This window comes from Mus pahari, chromosome 9, assembly GCF_900095145.1.
Source record: "Mus pahari chromosome 9, PAHARI_EIJ_v1.1, whole genome shotgun sequence".
Taxonomy (NCBI): Eukaryota; Metazoa; Chordata; class Mammalia; order Rodentia; family Muridae; genus Mus; species Mus pahari.
In genome coordinates this window covers 88,897,011-88,922,862 of record NC_034598.1, presented here as the reverse complement: position 1 = coordinate 88,922,862, position 25,852 = coordinate 88,897,011, and the positions used below count along the sequence as shown (strand labels likewise).

The 25,852-nt window shown below is 46.7% G+C and overlaps 2 protein-coding genes across 3 annotated transcripts in view; one reads left to right on the top strand and one right to left on the bottom strand.

Moving 5' to 3' along the window:
- The window catches only part of Timp3 (TIMP metallopeptidase inhibitor 3), a 49,561-nt gene extending 39,435 nt beyond the window's left edge, over positions 1-10,126 (top strand). The window contains exons 3-5 of the mRNA XM_021204346.1: positions 4,626-4,737; positions 5,221-5,342; positions 6,372-10,126. Of these exons, the coding sequence (XP_021060005.1) occupies positions 4,626-4,737; positions 5,221-5,342; positions 6,372-6,569 (432 nt within the window). The 3' untranslated portion in view covers positions 6,570-10,126. The remainder of the gene's footprint in view (positions 1-4,625; positions 4,738-5,220; positions 5,343-6,371) is intronic.
- The window catches only part of Syn3 (synapsin III), a 430,935-nt gene that overhangs the window by 276,241 nt on the left and 128,842 nt on the right, over positions 1-25,852 (bottom strand). The window contains exons 5-7 of one of the 2 annotated variants that reach the window (XM_029542325.1): positions 15,031-15,187; positions 12,179-12,268; positions 10,851-11,190 (exon numbers count right to left, since the gene is read on the bottom strand). In XM_029542325.1, coding sequence (XP_029398185.1) covers positions 11,170-11,190; positions 12,179-12,268; positions 15,031-15,187 — 268 coding nt within the window. In that variant the 3' untranslated portion in view covers positions 10,851-11,169. Of the gene's footprint in view, positions 1-10,850; positions 11,191-12,178; positions 12,269-15,030; positions 15,188-25,852 lie in introns of those variants that run through there. The other variant, XM_021204345.2, reaches the window with a different exon arrangement.

Genomic DNA, 25,852 nt, shown 5'->3' with positions numbered 1-25,852 from the left:
GTTACCCGATGACTGTGAGACCCCAGTCCCGTCACTACCCTTCTTTGGCCTGTCTCCACTAAGATCCTCATATTGGACCACATGGTTCCCCAAGAGCCCTTGTGAGGCGAGCCTTGCTGCACCCACAGAGCCAGTGCAAGCACTAAGGCTAGGTGGGAGGTGTCCATTCCTCCAGTCCTTACAGTGATTGAGTGTTGAGCACACTTATTCTCTATTTCCCAGCTCTGCTTATCTTCCTGCATTGTATGTAGTTCATTAAGAATATTTGCTAAACATTCACATCAGCAGACTGTTCACCAGCCCATTAAGGCTTCTAATCCTCCCAGGGAAGTCTACTATAAGGAAAACACTGAAAGCCCATGTCCTGGTCTTGTTGCTACTCTTCAAAGCCCACTGACCTTGGCTTAGTGCTTTCCCAGGCCACAGGGATGGTAATCTGTTGGTGGTGTGGGCTCAGGCTTAGCACCCTATATGCCCTCATTATTCAGGCATCCTAACTGGTAGTGTCCTTTCAGAGCAGGAGCCAGAAGTAGCTGCTGAAAGAATGTCCTTCCTTTTGCCTAAGTGGTATTTAGGATTGGTGCTTCAGCTCGAATAACTCAGCCGTTCCTCTACCCCTGTGCCTTCTAAGTGCCTGGCTATATGCAGATCTCCGTGTTTGCAGCCTGTACACCCACGAGGCAGTTTGCCACTTTAGGATTACAGCTATATGAGGGGAGAAGAGACATGCACCAACCAGTCACAACTCCCAAGATGGTCCATATGAACTGTCTGCCCTTGTTCTCATTGGTGATGCTCACAGCTTCGAACATTGAGGTTGGCTGTTTCTGACACGTCCAGAACTTGGAGAATGCTTTCCATCTGATGAAAGAGATGGAGGCGAGACCCACTGGTCTGAAAAATAATCCTCAGAGGAGACCAGTGTTCAGGCCCAGGTTAGACTTGTCTTGGGAGTGAGGGGTGACTCATTCCTGGGTGGAGCCCAGCTATCTTAGAGGCTGACCTTCAGGCCTCTTTATTCCCTGCTGAGGTCTGTGGCTAGATGCACTAATTCTGTGGAACCTGTTGCTCTGGCTTCAATTCTGGAAAGAGTCCCAGGCTCTTGGTTATGTAATGTTCAGAGTCAGCCCTGGCCAATTGCCCTTGGCTGCCTGAGCTTGGTCATGAGAGCAGCTCACGTCTTCAGAGCCGGGAAGCCAGCGGTGGGTGGAGGTGGGAAGCCAGGAGAGTATTCAGGACCCCAAGCCCCAGTTTGCAGCCTCTGGTGGTGGGGTAAGGAAAGGAAAGGGGGAGTTTCTGATCACAGTGGAGGTCCCTCCCCTGCCTACTGTGCAACAACCTCCATTGTCAAACACTTGGAGGTTACTGCAGAGAAATCACTGGGAGGCAGGAATTCCTAAACTGGCTTGCTTTCCTTCCTGCCTTCAGGGCTTGGGAGCCCAGTTTACCAGAGAGCCTTGCTGTCAGCAGAATGTCCCTGGTTGTTGTCACACCCACTCGTGGGAATTGTTTGGAGGCTACATAACTTTCACCCACCAGCCTGCCAGCAGCCACTCCCAGGCTAGCCTGCTCAGACTCTGTTCACTGTTCTTCAGCTGGGTTCATGGTATCAGGGTGGTAGGGTGTTCGATATAGTCATCCCTCACTTATTCCCGATTAAGTTCAAAGGGAAATGGTACGGTCAGAGTCATGCATTTAATTAAGGGCAGATGAGAGTCTCAAGTTGAGGCATTAGGGGACCTTTCCTAAGCATATGTGGCTTTTGATGTGCAGCCTGCAAAAGGTGTAATGGGAGCCTCTTTGGAGGTGGGAAGCGTATACAAGTTGGTGAGGTGGACATGACTCCCCAAATCGCCCTGCTATTTGGCTTTCCTCATGAGCCATAGCTAACGTCTTTCATTCATTTTGGTTCCCTTCCCAGCCCTGTGTTATGACGCACAAAACCTGCCAATGCCTTTTTATCTAGAGGGACCATCTGCCTGCATGCCAGAGCAGGTACTGGATAGGAATTTGAGTCTGTCCATTCACCCCAGTCCTCTTCAACCCCTCTGTGCTTAGCACTGATTGGGCTGTAAGATGGGGAGAAAAGGATACGCTTGTCACAATTATTAGATGACTTTAGTAAGCAACATTTATTGCGAGTATTCTATGCCCCAAGTGATTTGCTAAGTCTTTGTATAAATTAGCCTCATGCCATGTTTGTCAAACAGCCTCATATTTATCTTCTTAGTGGTGAGGATACAAACACTTGAGAATTATGTAACAGGCAAGAGTTTAGGACTAGAAACTGGCAAACTATAGGGTTTTTACTACCGGGTCTTGGAGGACAAGGAGATTAACAAAGTATGGGGCCTGTAGGCAGACTACTCATTTCTACCCACTGTGGGGTTCCCCTCACCAGCTCATGTCGAGTTCCCTCAGAGGGGCTTAAAGGCCAGGATGGGTTTGCTGGTATGTGATCTAAGAGGTGGGCAACCTGCAAAGGGTGTATCAGAAGTGCTGGGATTCAAGCTGCTGAGGCTGGTACTGGTCCCTAGGAGGTCTGGCACAGTGGATTAGTCTACTCCAGAGGGCCAGATATGGAAGCTGGGCAATCCAGAAGCAGGACTGGAGGAACTTCGAGAACAGAGAACATGAGAAAGTCAGGGCATCTGACCTCTAAAGACAGGCACATGGCCTTCCTTCCTTCTCTCAGGCATGCCTTAAGTGCACACAGACCCCACAGTGTGGGAGGAGGACGGGAGGCTTTGAGGACATTGCAGGAGCTTATTGTAAACCCTTACTTAGAGATTAGCTGGGGATTGAGTTGTGGTGCAAAGGTGGAAGTTTCCAGAAGTGGCCTCTGTCATTTGTGGGGGCCTTATCTCCCATCAGGACCATGGGAAAGCAGTTTGTTTTGCCAGGGGCTATTGTTTGTGCAGCATAGACAAGCTTTCAGGCAGGCTGCAAGGGACAGCACGTGGGGGACATTATGTCCCAGTTGGTCCCAGGAGGATCCCAGGGGAACATGTGCTGGTCATGTGCTTTGCTTGTTCCTAACTGGGGGCAGGACAGATCTGCCGGGCAATTGGAATGTGCTGGGCCCTTTCCTTAGTGGTTTGTTGAAGCAAATGAGCGCCAGCGGGGTTTCCTCCAGCTGCAGGACCCCTTGACCTTCAGGCCTCAGGAAGCCATTGTCCTCCAATGCCTGAGACTCTTATGGTGCAAGATCCTTATGTAGCCCTTGCTGAGTCCTACTGTGTTGTTATCCACTAAGCACTTAGTGGAAATATTTACCAAAACCTGAAACAGCATGAGCAGTTTACCTGGCACGGAAGTCGGGGTGTCTTGTTCTTTGCAGGCCATAGTGATGGGACTGCACCCATCAGGAATCTTAAATGTGTTTCCTGTGGCGTCAGATGGGTCTCACCCAGCATCAAGCATGTCATCATTCTGGTCTGCTCCCCCGTGGTTGGAACTGAAACCCCACGTTGTGTTACTTGCTCTGTTGCAAAGTCCCAGGGTAGCAGAAGGGTTCAGAAGGTGTCTATACCATCAGGACAGTACACTCTGTGAACAAGCAGAGGCCTGCCTCTCTAGATGGTGAACAGACAGCCTCGTGCCCTGTGGACCACCTGCCTCTGCTAACCAATTGCCTGTTAGAAGATGAGGACAAAACAAAACCCAGCCCATCCAGGTTTCACCTCGCTGGGTATTTGTGAGGCATCAACGGGGTACGCTGGCTTGTATTGATGACCTGGGTAACTACTGATGCATGCTAAGGAATTGTTCTACTGCAAAGCTCTTAGCATAGGGCTGGTGACAACCAGACATTCAAGGCCCTTAGAGAGGTAAGGATCAGGCCGGGCTTCAGTGTCCCCGTCCACCTTCCCTCTTCCCTGTCTCACAGATGACAGTGTGACCTCAGTAGCTCAGGGCTTGTGTAGCACACATGGACTCATTCTGGAGTCACAGAATGTGCTCAGTCTCTGTTAAAGTCACACGGCCAGGTATTCCAGTCACGTTGTGACACGAGTCCCACAAAAGCTAGAGATGGAAGAAGCCCCTGCTGCCATGGAAGCCCTAGGTCCTAAGCTTCAAAGGCTGCAAAGAGAGATAGAGACAGGTGATTATTAAGACCACAGACTATGCGTTATCTTGCTTGGACTTTGTGCCCCGCTGTTTACTAACTGTGTGACTATAGACAAGCCTCTAAGCCTGCCTAAGGTTCGGGCCTGAACCTTGTAAAGTGAGACCAAGGCTCCTTCCTGCCTCTAAGGTCCTGGGCATGTGGTGGCTAGATATTCTAGCAGTAACCTACCTGCAGTGTCACTAACCCTGGGCCCATATAACCCTGTAGCCGAGGCTGTTCTACCTTGAATCTGTGATGTGCAGATGTGTAGGTAGAGGAGTGGGGTGTGGCAGGCAGATAGAACATGCACATGGCTGGAGAGGAAGACACCATCCTGACCCAGGGAAAAGACTAGATGGCCTCCTGCGGTGTTCAGGGAACCCTGTGGTGGCAGGTTCATAGCCTACCACTGTCCGGCTGCACAGGGGGACCAGAGACTCTACAGAACACTACACAGCCGAATGCTGATCGGACCCTGGGCTCTCTCTCACGATCATGTTTCTTTTGCCTACAGATGTACCGAGGCTTCAGTAAGATGCCCCACGTGCAGTACATTCACACGGAAGCCTCTGAAAGTCTTTGTGGCCTCAAGCTAGAAGTCAACAAATACCAGTACCTGCTGACAGGTAAGTGTCTGCAGGAGCAGCGAGACGCACTCCTTTGCTCTGGGTCTCTGCCGAACCTTGAGTCAGTGACATCCTGAGGGTTGCAGACACCTGGCTCCTGAGGTGAAGGGTCTGGCTTGCTCACCCACTCCTGCCTGGCAGCCTTGGCTACATTGTGCATCTGGTTGTGTCCTGATCTCATGGTATCTCAGCTTTAACCTCACTAGAAATAGGTTGCCTCTTGGACAGCCCTTGGCAGTCAATCCATTAGGTTTGTCTTGTATGACAGTCTGATCTTTAGGCTGTCATTGTAGTAATGACAACGCGCAAAACCCTAAGGAATTCTCAGACCCGATGCCTTCGAGGCCTTCAGCAGAATGCTTGGTATCTCAAGCTCCATTATCATCTGGAAAACAGGGACAGAATGCATGTCTAAAGGTGTTGGGGAAGGTCACACCCAGGGTCTAACAGAATGCCTCCCCCCCCCTTCCTATTCTCCTCCAGGGCGTGTGTATGAAGGCAAGATGTACACAGGACTGTGCAACTTTGTGGAGAGGTGGGACCACCTCACACTGTCCCAGCGCAAGGGCCTCAATTACCGCTACCACCTGGGTTGCAATTGCAAGGTGAGTTCTAGGGGCAGGTACCAATCTGGAAGCTTTGGTTCCTGCTAGCAGGGACAGACAGCCTGTTGGGCGTGGTGCAGGGGTGGTAAGGAAGGCTGCCCTGGGGCAAGGCAGCCTGGGAAGCTCTGAAGAACTCCTTTGTTCTGTATTCGCTGCCTGCATGGTGCCTACTTGGCAGCTGCTGGGTTGTGAGGGCTCTTCAGCCTCCCCGCCCCTCCCGGCTGCTGTTCACAGCCAATGACAGGTACAAGAACTTTCAGTGGAGGGTTCTGCCAAGCTGTTGTACGTGGGTTCACTCTGGCAGCAGACTCAACCAGGTCCAGTCCCTTCCCCATACACAAGGTCAGGAGAAGGAACTGAATCACTCTCGCCTCTAATCCTCATAATAACCTCATGTGTTCTTAATCTCCATTATTTCATTGTAGAAGAAATCAAGGCTCAGAGATCTTTGTCTATGATCCCGGGTTATAAAGCTTGTTGAGTCTGATCTCCAACCCAGGGCAGTTGAACTCTAAAATCTATGTCATTATTGTTTATTTATTTTTTATTTATGTGAGTACACTGTAGCCACTCTTCAGACACACACTAGAAGAAAGCATCAGATCCCATTACAGATGGTTGTGAGCCACCATGTGGGTGCTGGGAATTGAACTCAGGACCTCTAGAAGAACAGTCAGAACTCTTAACCACTGAGCCATCTCTCCAGCCCTGCCTTTATTGTTTAAATTCTTTCATTTCTTACAACAGTGGTAGTCTCGTCTTCCCACATCTAATCTGGGACTCAAATGCTGTGTGACCTGGAGTGAGCTGCTTAACCTTTCTGAGAGCCTCTATTCATCTACAGAGGGGATTTAGAAGTATACCCAAAGTTTAGAGACGGTGTGTCTGGTGCCCAGTAGACACTCAATGGGAGCTTGTAGCTAGTGTTATTATTCCGGTAGCATTAAAGGGCAGAAACCCCCTGGGTTTGAATTCAGGGAGGGCCTGCCATGGTGCAGTTCCCTAACTGTGGCTTGCGTGTCATTACAGATCAAGTCCTGCTACTACTTGCCTTGCTTTGTGACCTCCAAGAATGAGTGTCTCTGGACCGACATGCTCTCCAATTTTGGGTACCCCGGCTATCAGTCCAAACACTATGCCTGCATCCGGCAGAAGGGTGGCTACTGCAGCTGGTATCGAGGATGGGCTCCCCCAGACAAGAGCATCAGCAACGCCACAGACCCCTGAACGCAGACCTGCCCCACCTCACCTCCTTCCCATCCCGCCGAGCGTCCCAGACACTAACTCTTCCCAGATGATGACAATGAAATTAGTGCCTGTTTTCTTGCAAATTTAGCACTGGGGACACTTAAAGTCTCTGCTGACTATGGAGTTGATTTGGAAATACCTTCCTGGCCCCGCCCCTACCCCTTCTTTTTGGTTTTGACATCACCCATTTCCAAAAGGGGATCTCTGGTGCCAAGCCAGAAAGAACGAGGCATGTATACACCTCTTCTTCACGATATATAATCTATATTTTTTTAGGAAAACAGAAATTGAAAAATCTATCCCATTGGGGCATTTAATAGCTACTCTTCTTTCTTCTTCCTCTCTTGACCACATCCTAGACCCAGTTCCATATACACTTCTTCATCCCAGTACACAGGAAGCATGGATAAGGAAGTTGGCAGAAGTCCAACCGTTTCCCAGTCAGTCAAAGGCAGCAAGCAGACAGACGCCAGGTATTTGAAAGGTCTTCTACACAGAGGATATACAGCTGTATGTCTGTCTGGATCCGACAGTCTGTCTATGTGTGCCTGTCAGAGGGGGGGGAAGAGACAGACTGTGGGAGTGGGTCACACAGTTTCCCAGCCCTGTGATACTTGGGTTGACCCGATGTTTCCGAGCCTGGAACAAGCATCCAAGAGTAACAGAACCTTCTGAGCTGGGTTCAGCAGGCGACCTGCCCGTCTGTACAAAAGCTCAAAGGGCTGAGATGAACGTCTTTCCTCTCCTGCCTCCCATGAGACAATCTCCTGGGAATTCTTGGGGAAGTTTGGCTGGAAGCTTGCCAACTGTAAGTTGGAGAGACACACGCCTGACACTATCCACAGATATAATCAAGTAGACTTGGATAGAGAATACTATTTCCAAAGTAGCGTTTAGCTCATCTAGGGGGACGTGTTTATATATACATTTGCATATACCCACAGGGGATTATGAGCTAATTTTTTTATAGGACACAGAATTCTATTCAATGCTGTTAAATATGCGAATAGTTTAATCTTTTTTTCTTTTGTTGTTTGATGGGAAATTGTGACATTCCAAGTTGACTTTTTTTTTTTTTAATCTGAATTAAAATTTGAAACCCTGACCACACTCAGTACCCTACTGTCCCTATAACTGGGGTCATCTGACCATTCACCTCCCTTCTTTGTTCTGCTTTGTGTTCGGGGTGCCCTTCACTTAATTGCCTTACTGGCTGGCTGACGGCAGGGGAGCGTGAGTGTTAGGTTAGGGCCTTCTCATGAGAGGGGCAGTTGCACATCATCCTACATCAGTGGAATGACTCCTCTCCTGGATTTGGGGACAGCATACACTTCTTCCCCAGCTCAGTAATGCGTGAAGTCACCTCCGGAGGTGGTTACCTCATAGAATGAACATGGCTGGTGACTGCCGTCCAACTGTAGGCCTTTTGTTGTGTTGTATTTTTGTTTTTCAATAAAAGTACAGTATACATTTTCCTAGTAAATAAGATTATTTCAAGTTTTAGTGTCAACATTGCAATGCCAATAGTAGGTGAGAGTGTATTGCACAGAGTTGGAGATAGTAAGGTGGTGACATTTAACACAGTTACTCTCTGTCTTTTTTCAGATTATGGGTATTTATCCTCTATTAGTATCATATCGTTTTCATTCCACTTTAGGAAATGCAGTTACCAATTGAGAGAGAGAGAGAGAGAGAGAGAGAGAGAGAGAGACACCAAGTTCTAGTCTGTCCCCACTCCACACATACCACTGCTTTGTCCAGGTGTTTGATAGAATCGCAGGGCAGGAAGACAGTTCAGGAGGTGGGTGGCATGTTTTCTCTGGTTGATTTCATTCCCCCGCATCATTCCCCTGTGCTGACCAGGGGCAGAAGGCACAACCATTTCCATGGTGTGCCCAGAGAAGGAGCTGAGGTCAGCAAGCCAGTGGTTCTTAAGAGCTGAACCTCTGGCTTACTGTTGGAAGTTGTCTATTTCAACCTCAGAGTTTCCTAATATGACGCTCCTGATCTACCCTACATATGTACACCCCAACATCTTTTCCATCTCAGTCCAGCATCTGGCCATTCTCAATCCCTGGTAATCACCTCCCTTTTACATGGATAGACTTGAGATGAGGCCTAAGTATGAGGCACCTGAAGATAAAATCAATTGGCAGAACCAGTGGCCCCAGTCGGCTTTTGAGGTCTTGGTGAGAAGTCCTGGGCACTGAAGGGTCTCGTGTAAAGTTACATCATCGGAGAGTGGTTTTTGAGCTTTCAATAAGCTATAGCTTTGTTTATTTCACCTGTTCACTTACTGTATAATTTAAAGTCATTTGTGTAGCTGAGTCACTTTGATACTCCAATTATATCGTGAATGTTTTATTTTGCTAAATCATGTGCCATGTGTAAGCTGTTGTGTGTACACTGTGTCTAAGAGAAGAAGAAAAGAAAAAAGAAACCCACATGCCATTTTTTTTTTCTGATTCAAATTCTACAGTAGAATGGAGGGCAGAATACTGGGACACAGTCACCACTCAGCTAGAATGGAGATTCAAGGAAATGGAAGGTTCTAGAAACAGACTCCTCCAGCCTCCTCCCCATAGAATCCTAAGGGGGAGAAGGAGAAGAAGAAAAGCAAAAACAAAACAGAAATCAAAAGTACACTCATGTCTTTGTCCTGTATCAACCATCCCTGGGTCATCTGCCACCCACTTTCCAAGACCTTTCTCCTACTCAACCAGGAAGTCATGGTTTCTGCAGTCCAGGGCCATGGCAGCTGAGATTCCACGCTCTGTTTGTCTCCTCCAGGCATCTTTTCTGCCTCCCAGCCAAGGAATTCCTCTGCCCAGGCTCCTGTTGCAGAGGCTAGCTCTCTTCTACAGCCAGGAGGTAGAACTTAAGGACCCCCAGTGTTTACGTTCTCCAGTCCTAGCTCTGCCGTAAACACTGTGGTTCATCCTGTGCTTCTTAAATGATAAAGGACATGGTGGCTTTTGGGGATAGATCTGTCTGGGAGATAATGTGAGTCCAGGAGGCATTACTCTTCCCTGCCTCACATCAAGGTGCCATTCGGGTAGTTGGCTCCCAGCTTCTTAAAGATAAAAATATCACTTTAGTATTTGTATCAGAAACTTAAAAAAAAAACAAAAAACAAAAAACAAAAAAAGGCTGACGGTGGAAATCCAATGAAATGGGAGAAGGCAGGAGAAAGCGGTCTCAGTACATCTAAGTTGGCTGTTTGGGTTGAGGAGGAGAGGACCCGAGGAAATGACCGTGCTCTGGGGACAGGGCTACCTTAGATGCTGTCTACCTTTCCTCTAGCAAGTCAGCTGTGCTGAAGCCCAGGACTGATGAAGAGACACCAGCCAGAGAAAACCCCCTCTAGAAGGAATGTATTTGTCGCTAAATTTTGTAGCACTGTTTACAGTTTTCCTCCATGTTATTTATGAATTTTATATTCCGTGAATGTATATTGTCTTGTAATGTTGCATAATGTTCACTTTTTATAGTGTGTCCTTTATTCTAAACAGTAAAGTGGTTTTATTTCTATCACACACCTGCTGTCTCTTGCCTTCTTGTGTCCTGTCTTGGGAGGTTATAATTGACATCAGAGAGGATCTTGCAAGCAGATTCTGCCTGTCTTCCCTATAACCCCTGCACGCAATCTCCTTCCACCCATGACTATAGCTTGGCCCATCTCAATTAAGCTCCCCTTTTGCAATAGATTTCAAGAGAGGTATCCTTAAATCCTTAGGCCTGCTAATCCAGCCTTAACTAAACTCCCTCATTCTACTGGCATGATCCAGTGTTTAAAAGAGATCTCTATATAAATCGCCGTGGGTAGTATAGTCCTGAGACCTTATTTTCTTTCTGAGAATTCCATGATGGTTGACAGAGTGTAAGCTTGCAGGCAGCAATGTCAATGTCAATGGTCTACCTGAAATCCTAAGTGAAGCTCCTAGTTGGCACTGACATGAATTTCTGAGTCCCTAGGGCAGCCGGTGAGCTACCCCCAGTATTCAGTGAGCTCCAGTCAACTGTACTCCACCCATCTAACTGTGAGGCCTCCCTTGCTAGTGTTCCAGGTTATAGTCTTTGCCCCTGTTTTGAAAGGTCCTCCACTCTGAGCACCCACCATATGCCAGACACAATGTTATATATACATTTGCATAGACTCTCATCAAACTGCTATATGACTCTACTACTCTCAAGGAGATTAAATTTTTGTCTAAAATCTAGTCAGTAGACTGGTCTGTGATTAATGATCATCCTCTTTGAAGACAAATTCTGAATTCTCTCAGAATATTTACACATGTTCTATAGTCAGATTTTGTCATTGTTGTAACCAAATACCAGAAAGAAAGAACGTATAGTGGGGGACTATTTATTTTGTTTTGGATTCTGGTTTCAGAAGCTTTGGTTCATTGTATCCAGGAGGTCATGGTAGGACCAGCAGCTTTCATTACTGTAGACCAGAAGCAAAAGAGAGTGCCTGAGTCCAGCCTTCCTCCATTTCCGTTTATCCCATCTGGGCCCTTCTTCACTCCATAGATGATGCTGAAAGACCCACATTCCAAGTGAATCTCTCCTGGCTCTGTCATTCCTCTCTGGAAAGGCCCTGACAGATACCCAGAAAGTTCATTACTAATCTGGCTGCTTTCATGTCAGTTAAATTGATAATTCAGGCTTACCTACACTTACTCACACCAACCAGACATCCTTGATTCTGTGACTGATAGGTTATGGATACAGTAGATAGACAATCAATGAAAGCCTCTGACTGGCTAGATTGCTCCCACTGCAGCCTGTAGCCCTACCTGACAGTGCGGTCAAAGAGACCTGTTCAGCCGAGCAGCCAGAGCCTACGATTCTACAATCCAGCCACAGTCTTTAACTGCGGTGACTACACCCTGCTCTTGTTCCCCGAGACACCTACTCCCTGCATGACCAGCTCATTGATCATGCACCAATCACATAAACAGATGCAGTAGGTTGAGCCCATGAGCTCAGAATACTCTATCAAAATTCCAGCGGTGGACACAGAACTCTCTAACTTATTCAGAAAGATGTTAACCTTAAACCTTCCAAATAGGTAGTGAAGCCACATACCCCAACTTGGCCCCAGTCGACCCCCAGAGGTCCACTCCAAGGAAAGGAAATTGAACATGTAAGCACACCGCTGTTTAATGATCAGCTCAAATAAAGTAACACAGTTTTTATTAAAATGACAGTGGAAACCAGGTCCCAGGAAAAGTGCATTGGAGATAACATTTTACCATAAAAATGCCTTTTCCCTTTATACTCCACCTCTGGTTCCAGGATGCCAGCTCAAGATATGCCTTGATGTATTAACAATTAACAGAGTTTCACGAATGCCAAGTACCTTTGTCACTTGTCCTACTGCCTGATTTATCCTAGAGAAGTTGACCCTTCCTCGAGGCTCCTCAAGGAACACTAGACATTCTCACAAGCACAGGACATGAAGGCTCTCATGTGGAGTCCAGACAACCAGGAAGCAAGGCCCGAGCAGCCCAAAAAGACTCAGAAGATAGACATGCAATGCCATTCTGCATTATAAAGATAAGCAGAACTAAAAAGGCACTCACCATTGGCTTGTGGTTGGGGAAAAATGTTTGCTCCACTAGTGGAAACTTCTCAGGACCCAAGGAATGGAAGATCTTAATGAGCTGAGAGAACTGGAAGAGAAAAGGAGAGATCATTAGAGAGCTAGGGTTTCCCACCAGGGTCCAGGCACCCACTTGACCCTGGCCTTCAAGTGCCTGCCCTGTGCTAAGTTCTAGACGGCGTTGCCCACCACTAGGATTAAAAGACACCCTCCTTGGTTAGATATCACTTTCTCGTTACCCCTTGTGCCTTGCCCCTGACATAACAGGGTAACTGGTTAGCAGGTAACAGGCTACAGTTAACCACATTTTACAAGCTCTTAACTGAATGCTCAGCCATTTAACACAAGGTCCTTGCCCATAGTTCAGTCTCCTGGGAGGCCTGCTGTTCCTCTGCCTACAATGTCTATCTTTCTAGGTAGGGCAGCATTGTAGGCACTTGGTGATACTCACTCTGAATCCAGACTCTCTTATCCAAGTTTAAGAATTTATTTACTGTTATTTACTAGCTATAAGACCTGGAGGAGCTGAGGTCAGTGTCAGTTTCTGAATGTCACTTTCCTAATTTGTACATGACAAAGTTGGGATGTTATGGTAATGCTAATGGGAAGCATGGAGGATCTGGGACACAGAGGTGGGTGGGGGGCATCAGGAAGAACCCCTGGACCTATGTTATAAGAGAAAGAAGGGTGCTTTGTGTGGTCAAGGAGACCGCTGTTTCTGAAGGCTTCAGTAGCTACCATGGCTGTGGCCTCAGGCACAGGGCATGATTAAAACACCGGCAAAGGGTGGTCTTCATGAGCTTTAAAAGGCTGGACCGAGGGTCTCATTCACTCAGAAGGCAAAGGGAAATGACAAGCAAACACCAGAACAACAGCTTGGACTCTGCAAACAGGTATCTGGTGGGTAGAAGAAGAGCCATGCTTTGTTCCAGGCAAATGCTAAGATCTTGGGCACAGAGATGAAAAAGCTAAGAGAAATCCTTCTCTACACTGGGTTCCTGTGCCCAAGTGTGCAGCACAGCCCAGAGTCATTTTTGGAGAACTTCGGAAATGTGAGAAAATATGTTTGAGGGCATCACTCATTTTATAGATAAGGAAGCTGCAGTTCAGGGAGTGAATGCAACTTATAGCTAAGCTCATGGGTTATGGAGAAGAGCGACAGCACTTAACTGCCAGCTCTGTGGGCCTCAGTTTCCTCATTTGTGCAGTAGAGATACCTGCTTGTTAGGGTGTGCATTGGGGCTGAGTACAGGACATAGTGAATGCGAGTGAAGCTGCTGCTATCAAAACCATGGACTGTGTCCTTCTCGTGGTACTCAAATCATAGATTCCACGGGTCTGATGACACAAAGAGACCACAGCCAGGGTGACTGTAGCCATGACTATCCACATGTATTACATGAACTCAAGTAGTCACTCAACAAATATTGAGTGCCATCTCTGCATAGTCACAGTCCATGTGTAAGAGGCAACAATTGTTCCCATTTCTCATATGGGTATGCTGTGTACCAGCCACCATTACAAACACTTTACATGCGCCTACTGAAAACCAGGAAGGAGGAAGGACCTATTATCATCATCCTTTCTAAAAATAAGGATGCCGAGGTCAGAGAGGTTAATGAAATTGCTTGAGGGCACACATTAAATGGAGAAACTTGGCCTTGGGCAATCTAGCTTCAGCGTCCAGAATCATCAGTGCCCTTCTCTCCGAGGTGATGACAGATAGGCAGCCAACCAGAGAGCTGAGGCATTTCATAGCATTTTCTCTTCACCTCTGAGATGCCTTTGTCCCCACTCCCTGCGGTATCAAGGTATTATCATAGGACTGATAGCACAGTTGTCATATTTGTGAATAGACTATTCCAGTAGACTAGAAGATCAAGCAGCAGACACGCTGATGTTATCACTCTGTGTGTGTGTGTGTGTGTGTGTGTGTGTGTGTGTGTGTGTGTGTGCTTGTACTAAGGGAGATAGATGGTAGCTAAAGGAATGATGTCATTTAGATGCAGACCCATTTGTGGGATACCAAAGTTCAGTTAGGGACAGAGAGTGTTTGAAAGAATGGAGGAGGGCGGGTATTTTAGGAAGACCCTTCATTTTTGATGATGGTTGGATGGAAACCTGAGTAAAGCAACTGGATGGTTGAGACTAGGGAAACCGTGGGGAGAAAGCAAGTGTTAAGGTGGAGAAAAAGGGCTTCAGAGTCTGATTTCACCATCCACTAGCCCTAACCCTAGGGTTTCTTATCCAGCCTGAGAGTAAACCTCCCCTCTAGAACAGAGGAATGAAGCCATCATCAACGACACTGATAGCATGGGTACCTCTCGAAGTTTTCGGGCATTCAATAAGTGTGCAATAACTTTGAAGAGCAACAGTAAGAACATTATGCTAGAATGTTAGGAACCCGTAATATATGTTTGTTTTTGTTTGAGTCAGGGTCTCACATAGCCTGGTCTGGCTTAGAACTCTGAGTACAGAGCCAAGTCAGTCCCTGTCTAACCCACCTGCCTCCCTCCCCTAAGTGCTGGCATTATAGGTATCCACCACCACATCTGGTTTATGAAGCAGTGGAGACCGAGCCCAGCACTGTATTAACTGAGCTATACTTCGTCGAGATCAATATTCCTATAACACGATCCTGTATCATAATGTGTTACACATAATTATTTGCAAGGCTGCAATTCCCTGAAGAGGCCTGGGGTCAAGTTGTTTGTTCAGTTGTTTAAATAAGATTCTCCTCCTGGCTGAGGTCCTGTGTTGGGGGAAATGGAGCCATTACAGGACCACCTCATGTTTCCCAGTTCCCTCCAGATGGACTGATCTGTCACCTACCACCCAAGGCTTGCTGCAGAAGTTATATACGGAGTAGAGAGAGTTGACAGCAGGAAGCCCTCCATACTGGAGGCCAATGACCAGGCTCCGGTAGTCCTCAGCCAGGGCCATGCTGTAGGCATGCTGTCGGACCAGGATGAAGTCAGGTTTGAAGGACCTGCCAAGAGAGGGAACAACAATGACCTTACACAGCAATATAACCAAGACTTTGCTGGTTATAGACCTGACCCTATGTATCTACTACCCAAAGGAGCTCTCAAGTGAGAGGGCAGGGGAGGGGAGGGCAGAAAGGGCTAGACAAAACTCACAGTTACACAACTACAATCCAAACGAACTGAAAAGAACAGGTACTTTCTTGTGTTTGAATTTTAGGCTGTTTCCTAGATTCCCATTTTTTTTTTTTTCTAACCAGGGAAAATGTCTCAAATAACTAGGCAATGGAATAACTTGACTACGTTCTGAGCCGCATGCAGAATATATGTATTCCCTTGTGTATGGATGCTATCAGCTCCCATTTCTCAGAGGTACATCCTAAAATGCAGGAAGTTACATATTTTGTTCAAAGAGACCTGCTGCAGGTAAGTAGAAGGGTTAGGTCTATAGCTGTCCACTCTCTGGTACCCAGAATTCCTCCTTGGAGACATCTGACCAAAATGGCCCTGTGGTTTCTAAGTGGCAACCTCTAGAAAGTAGCAAACTACAAGGGTACACAGGTTCACTGTTGGGCTCCTCTGAAGACAGGGTCCTGATAAACGAGCAGAGTTGGGAGAAGGCTGCGCTACCCCTTCCACACTTTCTAGCTGGAGAGACTGAGAAATTAACTCCCTTGAACTACAAAGCTGATGAGAGAAAAGTTGCCTTTGAGCTCTATTATTGGTTCTCTATGCTTTTAATACCACATCCTGGCTCTTGGCAGATTTACCGTGTTCCACTCATGCTGTCAAAAGCCAACTTATTTTTGTGCTCCTTACTTCTAAGACACAGGAGAAGGCCAGCCTCACAGTGGGCAGAGGGTGGACACTCAACACGGTGCCATTGATCTGTCGGTCTCATCTGGAGTCACATCCTCAACTTCACTGAAGTATTGTCTCCTTAAAATAATTCAAATATAATCTAAAATAACTCTCAGAGGGGAAGGACATGCTCCCTCTGAGGACAGACAAAAAGAACGTGCACGGTGCAGATGTGTCTCAGGTCATGCTGACGTTGGCTCTCCACAGATAGCCTAGTGTTTGACACTTCTAGGGCAGGTATGTGAAGGGTAGGTGTGGTGGAGACTACTGTGAACATCATCCGCTCCCATCAAAGCAAATGCAAGGGTGTCTTCTGCTTAATGGTCAGTCATCGCCACAGGCTACTCAGATCAGAGTGTGGCCTGTCTTCAGGAGTCCGACTCACAGTGTGTTTATGGGAATGGTCAGCCTCAGTGTAGGAATGTTAAAGTTAGAATCTTGGAATGAGAGCAACTGAGATGGAAGGATGAAGGAGGGATCCGAGGGCAATCAGAAGCACTTACTTGCAACAGAACCGTTTTCTACTTTTATATGATTTACCAAAAGACCCATGGAATGCATGAAGAAGCAAACAAATTGCCAGAGATTTTACAAAACGCAGAGAAAATTCCTAACAATCTTTATATACACAGTTTGATCCAACTATTTATTTTACTGTATACAGCATGGAGTCATACACATAATTGATTTCATGCCTTCTATCCATTATGATTCTGGAATTTTCTACATAATGCAACGATGTGAATAGTTCCTCTACAACCAACATATCCCCAAAACCAAAATTTCTTTTCCCTTTCTTCCCTTTTTCTCTCCTTGTTTCCTCCCTCTCTTCTTCCCCAGCTCCACTCTCCCCATGCTACTCTTGAATTCCCCCTGTAGCCTAGGCTGGCCTTGAACTTGTTTTCCTGACTTAATCTCTCAAGTACCTAGAGTAACAGGCCTGTAGCCATCAGGTCTCCTAACACTCTAGTTTCTTCAACAATGAGTGTTTCAATCTGCCGAGTCACATCCCTCCAAGGGTGCTGTGGATGTCTCTGTTATTTGACTTTTGTTATTTTTAAAAATTAACCATCTGATTTGCCTTTCTTGTGTGATTCTGCTCACATCTTTCTCCATTTTAAAAACTGTGGCTCTCCACTCAGCTTCCTCACAGGGCCTCTGTACAGTAAGGACACGCCCTTTTCCTATCAAGTGTGGTAAGATAGTTTTATTAGGTGCCTCTTTTTCATAAGGCACATAAACATGTCTGCCCCACACTTCCCCTGGTTTATCTTATCAGATGTTTTGCCTTTTGCTTTTACTCAGTTTGCTGTATTGAGAGGCCAGGTGGTCAGGCAGGACCCCATCCTGGCTGGGTGGCCTTCCTTGTAGACAATAATGGCAGTGGACTCAGTGTCTTGCCAGACCTGGGTCAGGCCACCTTGAGGACGCAGTCAGAAGTCTCCTGCTAGCTCTCTTCCTAGCTTCTTTAGATGTGTGAAGAACTCAGAATAGGGACACAATCAGGAAAATACAGTCAAACCTCACTGCGTAGGCCAGCTTGTAAGACTAGAATAGTGTTTTAAAGAAAAGATTTTATTTTTATTTTTAATTATGTGTCTGTGGGGAATGCAAGGGAGACAAGTTGTGTATGTGGAGACAGTGCTCACAGAGGCCAGAAGAGGGCGATAATGAGAGCGTGCATATGAAGGACTGAGTAAACAATAAACACAGGGAGGGGGGCCACTGCAAAGAGGAAGTTCTTTCTAGTGGTCACAGTGAAGAAGTGATGTCTGATAGTCAGGGGTTCCAGGCAATAGTATGTGGCCCTCATAACTATGGACTGCTTCATAATGACACCAGTTCGGTATTTATGGAGGAATATCAGCCCCCAACAAGAAAAATGTAATCTCAAGGAACTCAAATTGACCTCTCAAGATTCTCATATCCAGTGGGTGAAGGGTAGTACTTTCCCCCAAGTGAGGTTCCAGGCATGTGCTACAGTCTTGTAGTAGGTGGAGTCACCGCTACATAGAATGCACAGGCTCCTCCTTCTTAAAGCTCCAAGGAATGTACAGAGATTAGTGACCAGTAGCAAGAAGCTGCCTCCTTTGAACCCAGGACCCTGGTTTCTCTGTCCAGCCAGAGGGTGGATTTCCTCCATGTCCTCCAAACATCCAAGCCTCTGGTCCCCAGACATTTCCAAGTACTGAGGTACCAAGATGATGGGAACATAGTCCCAGATTGTAGAACTGACAGCCCAGGAAGAATCTGTGTAAGGGGATACCAAACAAATATCAAACACGTTTTTGCTCAGATAATAGCCAAGTTACAGAATCAGCTGAGGTGTCACCAACAGATGAATGCATAAGGGAGTTTTATTCAGCCACAGACAAGAACGAAATTTAGGTGAATTTGCAGGAACATGGATGCAAAATAAGCGATACTCAAAAGGACAAATATCGACCATGTGTTTTCTTTAGTTAGAGGATCATAGATTTCACATAGATGCACATAATCATGAGACATGAGAAAACAGAAGCAAGGTTGTCTGGCTTGGGGAAGATGAATGTGATTAACAGGAAGGGGAGTAAGATGGAGGGAGTGACTGTCCTAAAAAGACGTGTGTAGTCATATGAATGTTTGGAGAAATGCCTGTGACCTTGTAAGGGTCTCACATCCAATGTATGAAGGATGTGCATATATATGTGTACAACAAACATACATCAAATTAAAAACAAACAAGCCAAAAAAAAGCAAATGCTATGACAAAGGTGTGGACAAGATACTAAGGTGTCCCAAAGAGTGTTCAGCCCAAGGGGCAGGCGTTGGTGGTGGACACCTTTAATCCCAGGCAGAGGCAGGCGATTTCTGTGTGTTTGAGGCCAGCCATATCTTCTGAGTGAGTTCCATGATAGCCAGGGCTACATGCCTTAAAATGAAAAAAAAAAAAAGTGTTCAGTTCTTCCTGGGGCAGGTCTGCGTAAATGTGTATAGAAGGGCTTAGATCTTGAAGAAGAAGTGGGGTTTCTCTACAGACAGGGATTTAAGGGTTCTCCAGGTGGCAGGAAGAGTGATGTGGGTTTTATTTTATCTGCCAATCTCCTCTTTTCTCTTTTTGGCAGGCAGGACTCGTGATTAAATTCCCTTCCATTAGTGAACTGTGTCACTGTGGCAGGAACTGATCTTAAGGTTGGGAATCCACGAAGAGTGGCCTCATCAGGTTCCCTGGGGCTGCTGTCTATGAATCGCAGAGAAACGGAGTGGTCAGCTAAGAAGTTAGCTGGTGGAGATCTTTGTTTTTGTTTTGTTTGTTTTTTGCTTGTTGCAGCAAATGGAAGAGTCCCATTTGCTGCAGAACAGATGCCCGTATGGTCTTTTGGTACAGAGACAAAGCCCTTGCCCTTGATTGCCTAGTCCCTGACATCCACAGAGCCTGGCCAAAAGCCACCCTTATCTTCCTAGCTAAGTGAACCATGAGGTCTTCTTTTCTGCCTGGTTTCTATTGATCAGTGTCATTTTGCCATCAATATGGCTTTAACACTGGGACAAAGTGACAAAGTTTGCAACCAATTCTGTGGCTGGAATATAGAGACATGTGAAGTGGCACCAGGGCGGGGCACTGGTAAAACACCATCATCGGCATTCCCTCACTAGCCCATCACTGCGTTCTTCTGTCTCTGCTATCCCGCAGAGACTAAGTCCTGTCCCTTTCAAGCCTTCACGGATTTCTGACAGTCTTACACAAGTTGGCGCTGGAGACTCTCGCTGGGGTTCCTTTTAATCTCCCTCTTAAACTTTTATATGCGCTCTTGGACCCCAGGTATGTCTTAAAAGTGGCTGCCAGTACTCCAGAGAAATTGAGGATGACAGATAATTAAATGGTAAGGACAGGACAGATGGTACATTGCTGGGGATTACTGAGGGCTTGAGGCAATGTCAAGAGGCAGGGGGCCCAAGCTTGAGTCACCCTGAACCACTGGAGAAGTGTCATAATTCCTTCAGCTATGTAAGGTCTTGCAGTAGCAGGAACGGATTCTGGCAGGGCTCTGCCTGGGACCTCAGCTAATGAGCAGGAACCTCATTATTCTCAGCTGAGATTTTGCAACTATTCCTTGTTCTGTAACTTCTAAGTTGGCAAAAGGGAGGATCATGCTGGCTTGGGTCACAGCCTGGTCCATCACATCCATATCTGTTCTTAGCCAGGCCTGGGAAGGCTCCAGACATTCTGATCTTCTAATCTATATGCATGTCAGCAGAGAAACTCCAGCTTTGTTATGGACTGTCTCTATACTCCCCAGAACCCTTTCTACTCGGCTTCTATACACATAAGCTTTGGTGCACAATCTAGGGCCTAGGAACCCAGGGAGCTGCAAACCAGCAAAAGGGAGGGAGGAAGATCTGACCATCAGGGCTTTCTCTGTGTTTTAAGGTTCATGATAACGCCATCTTGCTGCAAGTATAAATCACAGGAAACGTGCATGCTGTACAGAGGGTGGGGATGGACCTGCCAGATGGGAAGACTTGAGAATTAGCAATGCTTCCTGAGGACTGCAAGAAATTAGTCCAGACTCAAAGGAATAAGTGGCAACCAACCAGAAATCTGGCAAGGAACAGAAAACAGGCTACTGCAGCCAGGCTGATGGGGCCCACGGGGAAGCAGCCAGCTACATGCACCAGTGGGAAAGGGACTTGAAGGAGCTCATGGACAGCCTGCTCTCATGAATCTCAGAGCTTTTAAGTACTGAGAGGTTAATAAAAACACAGACAGGGATTTTGGGGGGGAGCAGGTTTCATGTCTCTATTCTCAGGATCATTTTGGGCTCTTCTTTGTTTCGTGTCAGAGCTCGCTCCATCATTAGCTCCATCCTCTTCCTCTGCCCATTTCCTTGGGCTTTCCCCCTATCCTGGGCTCAATCATGTCTCTCCAAAGCATAGGTTAATGTTCTGATCCCTGTTACCTGGGGTCCTGTTACCTGTGAAGGTGAGTTGACATGGAAATAGGGTCCTTGTAGGGTCACTGAGCTAAGAGGTTACATGTTAATGGAGTTGATCATAATAGCTGTCTTAGTAAGAGGAAACTATTCATATACATATGCACATACACACGAGAGAGAGAGAGAGAGAGAGAGAGAGAGAGAGAGAGAGAGAGAGAGAGAGAGAGAGAGAATAAATATCAATGATAAAGGAATCAAAGATGGAGAAGATGGTATATACACCAAAACCTTTCAAGGGCTGTTGACAACTTTGAGAAGTGGCGACAAAGTGTTCTCCCTGAGACTTCCAGAAGACCAGATGCCCTGACTCCAGACTTGGATCCTCCAGAATCAGAAGAGGATGCATTTCTGTCATTTAATCCGCACAGTCTGTGATGCTGTCTTCAGCAGCCTCCATGATCCAATTCCTTGGGCAGTCCCATATTCCCTCATTCTGGTAACTTCTAGGCTTTTTCTGGCTTATTTTGTTCCTCTATGTAAATCCATCCAGACTAACATGCTCCTCTTGCCAAAACAGCAGCCCTGTGGTAGGCTATTCCAGGAGCTGTAACAAAATGCCACAGACTGTGTGGCTTATAAACAACAGATACAGACTGTGTGGCTTATAAACAACAGATATTTATTTCTTATGGCTTTGGGGGCTGGAAATCCAAGATCACGGAAGCAGAAGCGTGAGAGCGTGGTAAAACCCTACTTTCCAGTTCATGGGTTGGCCTTCTTACTGTCTCTTTACCAAAGACATTAGGAAGGCGTTCGATGGCTCTCTACATCTCTTAGCAAGGACACTAATCTCACAGATACAGGGTAAATCCTAAAGACTGCTTACTCCCAAAGGTCCCATTTCTTATTGCTAGCATATGGATTTGGGGGAGGTTTATAGTAAAATCACAGCAAATATTAAACCCAACAAGTAAAGAATATCTTTACTTATGAAAATTCACTGGAAATTAATGTTCATGTTTTTATTATACAGCAAACCTATCTCATCAATACATAAGAACATGGGTAGACGGACATTCACCAAAATGCTAACCTGATAATTTGAGGGGGGAGGAATGGGAGATAGGAAGCTGGATCTTCTTTAGCTATTGTTTGCCTTAAAATAAAACACCTCTCAGGGAGTGACCACCAACCACAAAGCATACACAGGCGGGACCTAGGCCCCCCTACATATGTAGCAGATGTGCAGCTTGGTCTTCATGTGGGCCCCGAACAACTGGAGTGAGGGCTATCCCAAAAGCTGTTGCCTATTTGTGAAATCAGTTCACGTAACTTGGTTCTCTTGTCTGGCCTCAGTGGGAAAAGAAGAGCCTAACCTTGCAGAGATGTGCCAGGATGGTGTGGGGATATGGGGTGGGGGCAGGGGTTCTACTCTTTCAGAGGAGGAGGGGAGGAAGGATGGGGGAAGGGACTGTGGGAGGGGGACAGGACACAGGGGGTGGAACAATGATCAGGATATAAAGTGCATAAATAAATAAATAAGAAATTTTTATATGCAGATTTTTTTTAAAAAAAAAAAGCTATTGATCGAAGCGTGAAGTGCCACAATGGGGGGATATCCAGGGAGGCCCCCACCCACTCAGAGGAGAATGCAGGGGAGGCATGGGGGAAAGGTTATGGGAGGGGGTGACTGGGAGGGGGCAGTGAGCTGAATGTAAAGTGAATAACTAAAAACATATATATTTTTTTAAAAAGGTTATCTTCATTCTGAAAAAAGAAAGCTGTAAGAGTGATGTTTTATCATGGGAAACTCTAAGATGTACACTGCCCTGTGAATAAAACTATCTCAAAAGATAACCCGTTTGATCAGTAAAGCCTTTCGGTCAAGATTTTTTTCCTACCACCACAGAAATGAAACTAAATGATAGGAAGACAAGAAACACGTCTCTACCATTGTAGTCCCAGCTAGACCCTGGCTTTCTCTGTTGCTGGGAAGCCTGTTGGGCATGTCAGACCATGCCAGTTCATTTCAGTGCCCATGTTTGGCACATAGGAAATGATATTATTAGGGGATGTGGCCTTGCTGGAGTAGGTGTGGCCTTTTTGGAGGAAGTGTGTCACTGTGGGGGCGGGTTTTGAGATCTCCCATGCTCAAGCTACTCCCAATGTGGTGCACAGTCTCCTTCTGTTGCCCGTGGATCAAGGTGTCATTCTCTCAGCTCCATCTCCAGCAATATGTCTGCTTGTATGCTGCCGTTCTCCCCACTGTGAGAAATCTCTGGAACTCTAAAGCCAGTGCCAATGAAATGTTTTCCTTTATACGGGTTGTCTAGCATGGCTGCCCTCTGAGAGCCTCTCCCAGCAGCTGACTGAGACAGACACAGATACTGACAGCCAGGCATTGGACTGAGACTGGGAATCCCTAAGAGTTAGGGGAAGGATCGAAGAGGATGAAGGAAATGGTAACCCCCACAGGAAGATCAACAGTCTCAACTAACCCGGATCCCTGGGAGCTCCCAGAGACCAAGCCACCCACCAAAGAGCATGCACGGGCTGGTCTGAGGCTCTGGCACAGATGTAGCAGAGGACTGCCTTGTCTGGCCTCAGTGGGAGAGGATGTGCCTAATCCTGTAGAGCCTTTATGTTCTAGGGAAGGGGGATGCTCAGATGGGGGAGCGTGCTCAGGGAAGTGGCTCAGCACGGGCCTGCCGAGGCACCCCCTTTCCTCCATACCTGACTACATGTCCACCAAACATATCCCTTCTCTCTTTATCTTTGTATAATCACAACTCTCTTCACAGTAATAAAACCTTAACTAAGACAGAGGTTGGCATCAAGAAACAGGAGTACCGCTGTCAAAGGCCTGGCCGCGCTTTTGTTTGGAGGAATGTTGACTTTGGGATTTGGGGTTAGGAAAGCAATGGAATTCTTTAAGCAATGCTTAACGGACCACACTAGTAGAAGAATGGAAGACGGTGGTGCCGGGGGGTGGTTTGAATTGTGGGGGCCTGGCTCAGGGGCTTCAGGGAAGAATTTTAGCATGTTGCCTAGAGATTCATCTTGTGATATTCTGGTGAAGAATGTGGCTGATTTTTGCCCTTGTCTGAAGAATCTGCTGAGGCTACAGTGAAGAGATTTATATTGATCGCACTAACAAATGAAATCTCAAAAACAGTCAAGTAGCTATACTGGTTGTGTAGTTACTAAAGTTCAGTCTTGTGAGGAGCGATTGGATGAAAAGGAGCTAGGAAAACTACAAAAAGGTTTACAGGAGAAAGGAGTCACCAGGGGGAAGCAATGGAGCTAAGCCCTGTGTTCAAGGAGATGAACAGATTAAAGGCATAGAATGAAATAAATGAGTGGTGACCTCAGGGCAAGATTCCACACAGCTAAACTGCTATCTTATAAAAGGGAATTAAAGACTAGTTTTCTGAGTGTGCTAGTGTATACATGCCTTTAATCCCAGCACTCACAAGAGAGAGAGGCAAGGAGATATCCGAGTTCAAGGGTGGCCTGGCCTACAGAGCAAGATCCAGGGCAGCCAAGCTTAGGCAGTGAAGGAAACCACTGAAAACAGAAAGCTGGTGAAGATGGGATTGAACACGGGGACCACGTCCCAGCCCCAGCAAGCAGCAGAGGTTTGCCATTCAGCCATGTGGTTCTTCCTTTAGAGTCCAGGATAGGAAAAAGGGGCTATGGAATCTCCCTCTGAGACTAACAGATGCTGCTGAGGCAGGGTGTGTGGCAGGGGTGTCCCTGCATGAAGGCTCAGGGAGGTCATCATGAAGTTTCACAGTGTGAAGCTATGGAGGTGAAACGTCTATTTCCTTGGAGACCCCAGGATGTTAGAGATGCCGGAGCCGTGGGATAGCTGTTGAAGAAAGCCGATAACAGGACGTAGAACCAACCCAAAAGAAAGAAGTGTGTTGGAATCCACAAACTGAGAGGAGGTGGAGATCTGAAGAGCGCTTTGACGTCAGACATGGAGTGGCAGAGTTTGGGGTTTGCCCAGCTGACTTTCAGACCTGCTTTGGTCCAGTGTTTCCTCCTTATGTTCTCTTACCTATGTTTCAGGTTGGTAGCATATATCCTGTACCACTGCGTGTTGGAAGTACCCCATCTGGTTTTGATTGTGATATTATAGGGGATTACAATTACGAGATTGCATGAATCTCCGAAGAGACTTTGAACTTTTAAACATTGTTGAGACTGTGATCGACTACAGGGACTTTTGAAGTTGGAGTACCTGCAGTTTACACTACATAACCAACCTATGGGAGCCAGCGAGTGGGATGTGGTGGCTTGGATAGATATGTCCCCATGTGGACTCGTGTGTTTGAATGCTTGGCCCATAGGAAGTGGCACTATTAGGAGGTGTGGCCTTGTAGGAATAGGTGTGACCTTGTTGGAGGAAGTGTGTCACGGTGGAGTTGGGCTTTGAGGTGGTTATGTGCTCAAGCTACACCCAGTGTGGCGCGCAGTCTCTTTCTGTCGCCTGAGGATCCAGATGAAGAGCTCTCAGCTCCTTCTCCAGCACCACGTCTGCCTGCCTGCTGTCGTGCCTCCTGCTATGATGATAATGGACTGAACCTCTGAAACTGTAAGCCAGCCCCGAGGTAATGTTTTCCTGCATAAGAGTTGCCATGGTGTCTCTTTACAGGAATAAAACCCTAACTAAGACACAAGTAGAGAGAGCTGAGTTAGGAGCTAGCTAGCCCTCTCCTAGGATTTCCGACTTGAGAATTGAGCTTTCAGCATCTGCTCCTAGCATCTATGCCCCTAGCTGCCGTCTGTCATGTTGGAATTGTTTTAGGAATTGCCGGGACTCACTGGGGATGCTGGCTGAGGGCTGGTTACTTATAAACCTCATCTCCTAGATCCTCACATTCAACT